The sequence below is a fragment of the Puntigrus tetrazona genome, chromosome 13 (genome assembly GCF_018831695.1).
Source record: "Puntigrus tetrazona isolate hp1 chromosome 13, ASM1883169v1, whole genome shotgun sequence".
Classification (NCBI taxonomy): domain Eukaryota; kingdom Metazoa; phylum Chordata; class Actinopteri; order Cypriniformes; family Cyprinidae; genus Puntigrus; species Puntigrus tetrazona.
The window spans coordinates 11,137,275-11,146,864 of NC_056711.1; the positions used below are offsets into that span (position 1 = coordinate 11,137,275).

Genomic DNA, 9,590 nt, shown 5'->3' on the forward strand with positions numbered 1-9,590 from the left:
AAGAGCACTTAAATGCAGCGCTCGCGTTTCAGCCATGTGCGGTGTGTGGAATCGATTAGACCAAGATCTGGCCACATGCCAGCTGCTGCCATCTCGAACTGACTCCATCACCATGGCGAGAGCCTCTTTTTGTCACCCCTCTCAGGAGTAAAGTGCTGCCAGGACACATCACCGGCATGATTCACTGTCCTCAGCACTGATTCTCATCTCCCATTTCTCTCTCTTTCTCGCCCCGTCCTCCGTCATCCTCCTTTCACAAGAGGGGAAGACAGGTCTTCTGTAGTAGTATCACTGCTTAAAGTGCACTGCAGATGAAAAGCATATGATCATATGAGAAGCATACTGACAAGCTATTATAGAGGATCCCAAGCATGCTTGTGCCACTGCTGTTATTGTAGTGACCTCTAGTGGTAAAGACATGAACTGATTAAGATTTTGCAACATTTTTGGCATCACTATCATCATTGCTTACACTGAAGGTTAGATTTGAATTTTAGAAAATACTGACATTTAAAAGTAAATGACACTTGAAATTGTTTACGTGTTAGTGAAAGATGTGTTACTACTTGGCAGTGAATTTTGTTCCTGCTAAATATTAATCTGATAGTAAATAGTATATTATAAAAATAGTAATAAGCAAGATTGTTGTTTAGACAACAGGTGATTTGTCTCTGTGCCAAAGATCCTACTTGATCTCTTTTTCTCTGTTTGTCTTTTTGTCTCCAGCTCTCCTTTCGTCCTGGTGCGAGGAGCTGGGACGGCTGCTCTTGTTGCGGCATCAGAAGAATCGTCAGAGCGATCCACAGGGCAAAGTACCCTTGCAGCCGCCCATGAACTCCATGAAGCCCTCACTCTCACATGGGTCAGTACCCAAACAAAACTTTGCTCTAACCTGACGCTTGCTCTAGCCGTTCCAAGCACTGTTAAACTTACAGTAGTCTCGCCCCCTTTCTCAGAATTTCCTCCTAGTGCACTCATCCAGCACAGAATTGTTTGTTTTTATGTGCCATGTGATCTTGAAGACAAGACTTTTCCAAGAATCCACTGACCAAGTTTACGTTTACAAGCCCTGTAAACATGACATCACTGAAGGCTGCGCAGATAAAATTCATTCTCACAGTGGTCCAAACAACAGCTGATAAAAACATGATATCGTAACATTACCATCTAGGTACATCAACTAGAAGTTATAGAGATTGATAGATTGCCAGAGAAAACGCTGAGGAAGTTCAATAGCTTAGTGATGTTTTAAAGAACATTTTGTTCTCCAGGGCTGGTGATTGGCCACTTTCGCAAACATTACAGCTTCATTTTCATGGAAAAACTAATGTTCTGTAGTCAGGAGGGAGCTTTTCTTTATCGGGCTGTGTTGGAGTCAACCTTACTATTTTTTTAAGAAGTGTTTGATGCCCCTGATCTCACATTACTGTTTGAACACTGTTTTGTAGTGATGGGTCCTTTCCATATGACAGCGTTCCCTGGCAACAAAACGCAAACCAGGCCCCGGGCTCGCTGTCGGTGGTCACAACGGTGTGGGGAGTTACCAATACATCACAAAGTCAGGTGAGTCACATGTACAGTGTCACTGTATGAAAACAGTAACAGCGATAACACTGATCATATAACCAGTATTGCTTTTGATCTAGGTCTTGGGTAACCCCATGGCCAATACCAACAATCCCATGAACCCTGGGGGCAATGCACTAGGGTCGGGTATGTCAGGCAACAACCCAGGGATTAACTCACCTCAGTTCCCTGGCCAACAACAACAGTTTTCAGCCAAAGGGGGATCCAACCAGGCCTACATGCAGCAAAGCATGTATGGGCGTCCAGGGCACCCGGGAGGAGGAGGCTTTGGTGGAAGGTAATGTTTCAAGCATTAGAGATGCTGTTTCAGACAGGATGATGGGAAGTTGTTTGACAAAGTTGCTTTGCATCACTTTGGGAGATTCAATAAGCTGTAGAAGAGTCTCCCATTAGTGATACTTGACACATGGTTTTAAAGCCCAGCCAATACTCGGTTCAAGGATGTTTTTCCTGAAAGGGATGATATCACCTTCTTGCTGTGCCAAGTGCAAATCCAGGAAAGATTTATGTGGCCTTCCAACAAGTTTAATTCCAATAAATAGACCTTTCTGACTGTGTAAGTTGTGATGTAGATGTTTATGTGTTGTGTATCGCTTCTGCTCAGTTACCCAGGCGGACCGAATGCTCCGGGTGGCATAGGCATGCCCCCTCATACACGACCGCCCTCTGATTTCACCCAACCTGCTGCCGCTGCTGCTGCCGCCGCCGTTGCTGCTGCCGCCGCCACCGCAACAGCTACTGCCACAGCAACTGTGGCAGCCCTGCAAGAGACCAATAAAGACATGAACCAGTACAACCAGGTTGGTCCCTCACTGGTTTTGGCTTCTTACCCTACCTTGGGTTTCTAAACGAGTCCTCTTATTGATCTGAACTGCTGTTGGCCTTCTCCACAGGTCTGCTCTTCTTTCCAGATGGGGCCTACGCAAGGCTACAATAACCAGTTCATGAACCAGCCAGGGCCCCGTGGGCCCCCGTCCATGGCTGGAGGCATGAACCCAGCTGGTATGGGTGGTGGCATGAATAGCTCCAATATGAGTGGCCCGCCAATGAGTATGAACCAGCCCAGAGGCCCAGGGATGGGGCCCTTCGCTGGCCACGGCCAAAGGATGCCTCAACAGGCTTACCCTGGACCCAGACCTCAGTCCATGCCCATGCAGGGCACAAAGAGGCCCTATCCAGGAGAGGTAAGACCACCAATGTCTCAAATAGACTTTCGGCAAATTTCGTTTTGTGAACCAACTGTGTTTTTTTTTTTCACAGCCTAATTATGGAGGCCAGCAGTTTGGACCCAATGGCCAGTTTCCCAACCAGCAAGGGCAGTACCCTAACCCGAACGCTTCTAGAGCTCTTCCTTCACCCAATTACCCTGGGCAAAGGATGCCGGGACAACAGGGATCTGGCCAATACCCACCTACTGGGGTAGCCATGGGCCAGTACTATAAGGTAAATTCATATTGCTTGGTATTTGCAATGTTAGTAGACATGGTTTTCTTGAGGACATTGTGTAATTCAGCTCACACTTTGGAAAAGGTCACATTCAGTTTAAACTGGCAAGTTTACTTTTGGTAGATTATAGAAAAGAAATAAAATATTAATAGAAGTTTTCTCTCTTTCTTGCTTTACACTCTGTGTGCTCTTTTCTATTTCAGCAAGAGCCATTTAATGGTCAGAACAACAATTTCTCTGGAGGTGGTTATGGGTATAATCAAGGAAATGGGGTAGGTGATAAAACTATTGTTTTTTTTGTTTTTTTTTACATAATTATGTGTAAGCTACAATTTTTACTCAGCGTAAAAAGTACAGATTGGCAACGTATTTAGTGACTTCATTCAGTAATCATATGTATATCTGGTTAAAGCCTCCTCGGCAGGTGGTGAACTACCCACACTCGCCAGTTCCTGGTAACCCCACGCCACCCATGACCCCAGGAAGTAGTATACCGTACATGTCGCCCAGTCAAGATGTCAAACCTCCGTTTCCTCCGGATATGAAGCCAAACATGACGTCTCTGCCTCCACCACCAAGTGAGTCATGCAAAGAAACCCCACACACGACCGTTTCATTGCATTGATCTCCGCTCTGTCCGTATTACAAACTCGGTCACAGTCTATCAGAATAAACCCCTGAGAACCCTTTGATCCGCCACCTGCAGCTGAGTGGGAAAAAAAGTCCCATTGCACATTTATCTGAGATTCATGCATTTTTCACATCCACTCAGAGCTCATTCATAATAAATGTGCTTCGGTGGGAAAGGGTGAAACTAGGTGAGGTGAAAGCCAAACTTGAAAGCATCTTACACGTTGATACTATGGTCTACATGGGAGGACTATGAATCCATCTAATCTCAATATTTGTTCCCATAGCCAACCCCAACGAGGAGCTGCGTTTGACGTTCCCAGTGAGAGATGGAGTGGTGCTGGAGCCCTTCAGACTAGAGCACAACCTGGCCGTCAGTAACCACGTCTTCCATCTGCGCCCCTCCGTCCATCAGACACTCATGTGGAGGTGTGCATTTTACTGCTAGAAACATGCTCAATGACTTTATATTTAATGATTTGTCTGTCATTATTTATACACTATCCAAACCTGTGTGATTTCTACCATGGAACACAAAAAAGAGAAGTTTAGCAGTTTGTCCATGCTTCTCTTTTTTGTAGACTGTAAGTGAATGGTTATTTAAGGGCTATCAGTCTCCGAAAAATGATAAAAGACTGCCATAAAAGCACCACAGAAGCATGACTGTCTGTCACAAGTGTGCTGAAGCTACAATATCCACTAGACTTGAATATATACATAGTCACATCATACAGGGGATGCAAGGATTTTGTATTTTGCACTTTTACTTACACAAAGCTGTTGTACAATGTCGGTAAGATCTTTTTTTAAAATAAAAGTCACTTTTTATCATATGGAATATAGCAGTCTGAATATTTTGCAAAACATCCTATTTACAGTTTGAGTTGGAACACCGCTCCACTGTTCCATTCCATTAACGCTAGAACCTTCTCCTCATGTCCAACAGATCTGATCTGGAGCTGCAGTTTAAGTGCTATCATCACGAGGACCGACAAATGAACACCAATTGGCCCGCATCCGTCCAAGTCAGCGTCAACGCCACCCCACTCACTATTGAGAGGGGCGACAATAAAACATCCCACAAACCCCTGCACCTAAAGCACGTGTGTCAACCAGGAAGAAACACCATCCAGATAACGGTCACGGCCTGCTGTTGTGTGAGTATTTCTCCACTGCCTTTCAATAATGTATGGTCTGTCATTTAGCGGCCGTGTTCGGGAGCTGGTATACAGCATGTGAAACGAAATCAGATAACACTGATTTGAAGCGGCTTCTGTTCTCTGCCTTCCCACTACATTTGCTGGTATCAGTTTTATGCTTCCCTGTTTGAAAGCTGAACGGTACAGATACTGTATCACGTAAAGGATATTCTGATGTGAAGATGCTTCCTAGCAGGTTCTTACATGTTTGGTCTTGTTGCAGTCGCACTTGTTCGTGCTGCAGCTGGTCCATAGGCCGTCAGTGCGATCGGTCCTGCAAGGGCTCCTCAAGAAGAGGCTCCTTCCTGCCGAACACTGCATTACCAAAAGTAAGTAGATGCTGCATTCTTTGGAATCCGTGGATGTCTGTCACTCTGTGTTATCTTCTTCATCAACCCCTAATCTTTGCAATGTGTCTTGTCTGTTTTCCTGCAGTTAAAAGAAACTTCAGTAGCGTAGCAGCATCCTCTGGGAATGCCACACTAAATGGAGAGGATGGAGTAGAGCAGACAGCCATCAAAGTGTCCCTCAAGTGTCCAATCACATTCCGACGGATCCAGCTCCCTGCTAGGGGACATGACTGCAAACACGTGCAGGTACACAAACTTGAAGTGTTCTTAATCATGTACTTGTTTTACCAAGCAATTCTAGAAATCTACAGATAAAAATCTAAAGATACATTTCCAGAATTAAGATTATACAAAATATTTACTTGAATAACTCAAGTGAGATTTATGTAAATATTTTAATAATTTAACCACATTTTATTGTGGTAGTAAGACGTTATTTTGTAACCTAGTCAAAATGCACAATGACAAACACAAATATCATTAGAAGAAATTATATTATCTTAGTTTCTTTCCTCCATTTTCCTAATTTTGTGGATGTCTGTATTACTACAAAATGATAAAAATACTGATTATAATAATGATATTTATAGATTTTCACTCATCTGCCTTATGTAAATAAATGTATTTGGAGATTTCCCTCATTATTAATGCAAAACTTGTGGCAAATGTGTGAATTAAAACAAATTGTGCAAAAACCCATAATCCCATGCCAGTTGCTGCTATATATATATATATGTGTGTGTGTGTGTGTGTGTGTGTGTGTGTGTGTGTGTGTGTGTGTGTGTGTGTGTGTGTGTGTGTGTGTTGATTGAATTTACATTTGCTTTTCTGTTGCAGTGCTTTGATTTAGAGTCCTATCTGCAGCTGAACTGTGAGAGAGGAACGTGGAGATGTCCTGTATGCAAGTACGTGGCAAACCACACAAGAATTGTTTTAGGCAGCCAGATAAATGCTGTTCCTCTTGGCTCTGTGTTTTATACGTTTCTGTCTGTCCCCAGTAAAACAGCATTATTGGAAGGGCTAGAGGTGGATCAGTACATGTGGGGAATTCTCAATGCGATTCAAAAGTAAGTTTATCACTCGAACATACACAGTTGTTCAAGAGGAGCCCTGTAAAAAAAAAAAAATTAAATGTTAAATTAAAAGCATTACATTATTCGCAGTCATGATTGTTGTTCCACTCTTGCAGTTCGGAGTTTGAAGAGGTCACCATTGACCCTACGTGTAGTTGGAGGCCTGTGCCCATAAAGTCAGACATTCATATAAAGGAGGACCCAGATGGCCCTCTGGCCAAGCGTTTTAAAACCATGAGTCCCAGTCAAATGATCATGCCTAATGTGATGGATATGATCGCCCAGCTGGGTCCCGGCCCTTCTCCCTACACCCCCCTCCCCCCTCAGCATGGAGGAAACAATGGCGAATATGGGGGCCAAGGTAGAGGTCAGCACCTGATCAGACTTTCTGTTCTTTCCTTTCTGTCTGTCTCATAAAACAGTCCTTAGGGTTTTATAAGCTTCATTGTTTAGGTACGCCTAATTTTTTCCCTTCAATTGTAAGTCAGAAGAACTTACGCCTGTGAGCTCTTAACAGGCTGGTTTGCCATCCAAGCTGTCTAAATCCCTCTAGCTCTTTGTCTCTGCAATTCTGAGGTCATCGCTCCTCATTGCTGTTTCTCTGTTTTGTGCATCAGGCAATAGTTACCAGGGCCATGGAAACTTTGACTTCTCCCACAGTAACTCTGGTGGCGGAGCTCCCATGAATGACTTCATGCACGGACCCCAGCTCTCACATCCTCCAGACGTGCCCAACAGCCTCATGGCCCCCGACAAGCCTCTAGCCCATGGCATGCCCGACTCGGTAAATCACTTCATACCCATAGGTTTCCAAGCAACAAGAGCTAATGTTTGAGACATATTTTCCTTTTTTGTATTAAAATTTGCAACAAAATAGAGATTGAGGGCCCCCTTACAAATTTAATATCAGTTAAAGGTTCAATGAAATCAAAAACATACATGTGCGTCAAGCTTTATAACAAATCTTGATGGTTCTTGAGCATCACAACATGCAAGTTTGGGCTTTGAAGTTGCATGTTTACCAAATGTTAAGCATGTATGTCGATCATTGTTTAAATGTAAATAGAAGAAATAATCTGTTTATATAAAGTGATCATATACCTGTTTACATGACTTTTTCATAATGAATTAAGTTTATAATGCCTTTATAAACTTTTTAAGTTACCTGTACTGTTTCAGCATGGTAAACTTTGAGTGGTTTGGTCCCTAATTAAAGCCATCCCTTTTAAAGCCTTACCCTGCTACAGTTATCAAAGCACGCATGCACCTCAAGAAAATTACTGGCAAACATGGCTTGCAGGCTTACCTGTTCAGTACGCCCATTAACATGATTACGTTTACTAACATAACATAAGTTGTTTCAACATAAAGTCTCATTTTTTACACCTGCTGTGGGCAATGAACTTGTATAAGTCTGAATAAGTTGAATAAGTCTACAGCTCGCTGTTTCTGTGTGTAGGTCAAATGACCTATTTTCCTCCTTAGTATTAAGACCAAAGTATACTTCTGTTTTGCGTAGGTGAATCTGTCAAGTATATTGTTTTGCAAATCATTTGCATGGCACCTGTCTTGCTCTCTGTCTATGGCTGCCACTCGAGCTCTCTCAGTCAGAGTGCTCCACTTTATGCAGATAGACTCATCGCTTCTCTCTCCTCCCTCCGCAGATGCCCCATCCCGTGAGCGCTGATCAATCCCATGCTTCCATGCAGCCAGGCATGCACGCATCCCCTCACCCCAACAGCCAGTCAGCTCAGCCATTGCATCACAGCGGCCCCCATCCTCCCAGCCCCCACGCCAGCCCCGCCCCAGCAGCCAGGCCAAAACAGTCACCCACATGCCGACATGACCTTCAACCCCACCGTCGACGGGCAGGCAGGTGGCCAGGGACCTGCAGACATGCCCGAGCCTTCTCTGGATGTGAGTATCCACACTGACGCTTGTATGGGCTTTCATTTCTTGAGTCATGCGCTACTTAACATTTCTCCCAGTCATGTGAGCCTCATGCTTTCGTCATGGTCTGAAGCTCTGAGCTTTCCAAAAAATCCAAAAAGGACAGTGGACCAATACATTGCTTGTTCTTGTGTATAACTTCAATATTTCACAAGTATTGATCGTGTATTTGATGGTGGTGTTGGACTATTTTTACCTAAAATTACAATGGAATAAAATTTTTAGAATTTAAATGAAGTGTGCAAGCATTCAGATATGCATCATTTGACTTCCTAAATCGTTTTCTTTCATTTAGTTATATCCAATTTCAGGTTGACAACCTAATATCGTAAACCCTATAAGGGTTATAAAAGTGATTATTGCCAAAAACTCAAAACTCAAAAATGACTATTCAAACAGCTTTACAGCTCAAATAATATTCAAATCACACTACCTTTGACATATTTAATTTAGCTGCCTTTTAAAAAATAATCTGCTTAATTACTAGCCAAAAATTGTCCCAGGTCATTTTATGCCACAAATACTGTCATCTGCGCTTAACATGTATTGAACCCAGTGTATTTCTGTGTATATTCTCAGTAATTTGAAGGTTCTTTAAGGTCATTCGTAAGATTGTGACATAAATGTGTCTGTCTGTCGCTCTTCACAGCTTCTACCAGAACTGGCGAACCCAGACGAGTTGCTGTCATACTTAGACCCTCCTGACCTCCCAAGCAGCAGCAATGACGATCTGCTTTCCCTTTTTGAGAACAACTGACTTCCTTCGGTCGGCCTTTTGGAGAGGCCCTAATTTGTTTGGCTGTCAGGAATCGAGAGGCACCTGAAGACTGACTCTGTACTTTGCAAACAGGAAACAGCCATCCTTTTGCCTCTTCCTCGTGTAAATATCTCACTCTTTTACAAGCAACCTTTTCCACACATATATGGCAGCCATGTTGGTTGGCACTAAAGTGATATCTTTCAATACTAATGGAAATACATGTGCAGCTATAATCAGTTCATATGAATACGTCACACAGAACTGTGTGTGTGCTCACTAGGAAAGTATTGTAGCATTTTTAATTCAGATTTTTTTCCTTTTGTGAAAAGAAGACCTGAATAGAATATATGTATATGTATGTATATATATATGTATGTATGTATGTATGTATATATATATATATATATATATATATATATATGTATGTATATGTGTATATATATATATATATATATATATATATATATATATATATATATATATATATATATATCTTCCTGTACTGGCCTCTGTGTGTCTGCAATCTCTTGAAGGTTAGTTCTTCCAAGCTCTACCACCACAGCTTCCCAAGTCCTCGTCTGCTGGATGTCCATAC

At 42.7% G+C, this 9,590-nt stretch overlaps 1 protein-coding gene across 1 annotated transcript in view; it reads left to right on the plus strand.

Annotated features, from left to right (window-relative positions):
- zmiz1a (zinc finger, MIZ-type containing 1a) overlaps positions 1 to 9,352 on the plus strand; it is a 112,680-nt gene extending 103,328 nt beyond the window's left edge. The window contains 19 exon segments of the mRNA XM_043256084.1: positions 727 to 862; positions 1,449 to 1,563; positions 1,647 to 1,864; positions 2,192 to 2,387; positions 2,481 to 2,771; positions 2,848 to 3,030; positions 3,237 to 3,305; positions 3,446 to 3,611; positions 3,951 to 4,092; positions 4,610 to 4,820; positions 5,086 to 5,191; positions 5,298 to 5,458; positions 6,050 to 6,117; positions 6,211 to 6,279; positions 6,402 to 6,646; positions 6,903 to 7,069; positions 7,950 to 8,086; positions 8,088 to 8,202; positions 8,885 to 9,352. Of these exon segments, the coding sequence (XP_043112019.1) occupies positions 727 to 862; positions 1,449 to 1,563; positions 1,647 to 1,864; positions 2,192 to 2,387; positions 2,481 to 2,771; positions 2,848 to 3,030; positions 3,237 to 3,305; positions 3,446 to 3,611; positions 3,951 to 4,092; positions 4,610 to 4,820; positions 5,086 to 5,191; positions 5,298 to 5,458; positions 6,050 to 6,117; positions 6,211 to 6,279; positions 6,402 to 6,646; positions 6,903 to 7,069; positions 7,950 to 8,086; positions 8,088 to 8,202; positions 8,885 to 8,992 (2,903 nt within the window). The 3' untranslated portion in view covers positions 8,993 to 9,352.
- Positions 9,353 to 9,590: the final 238 nt, after the last annotated feature.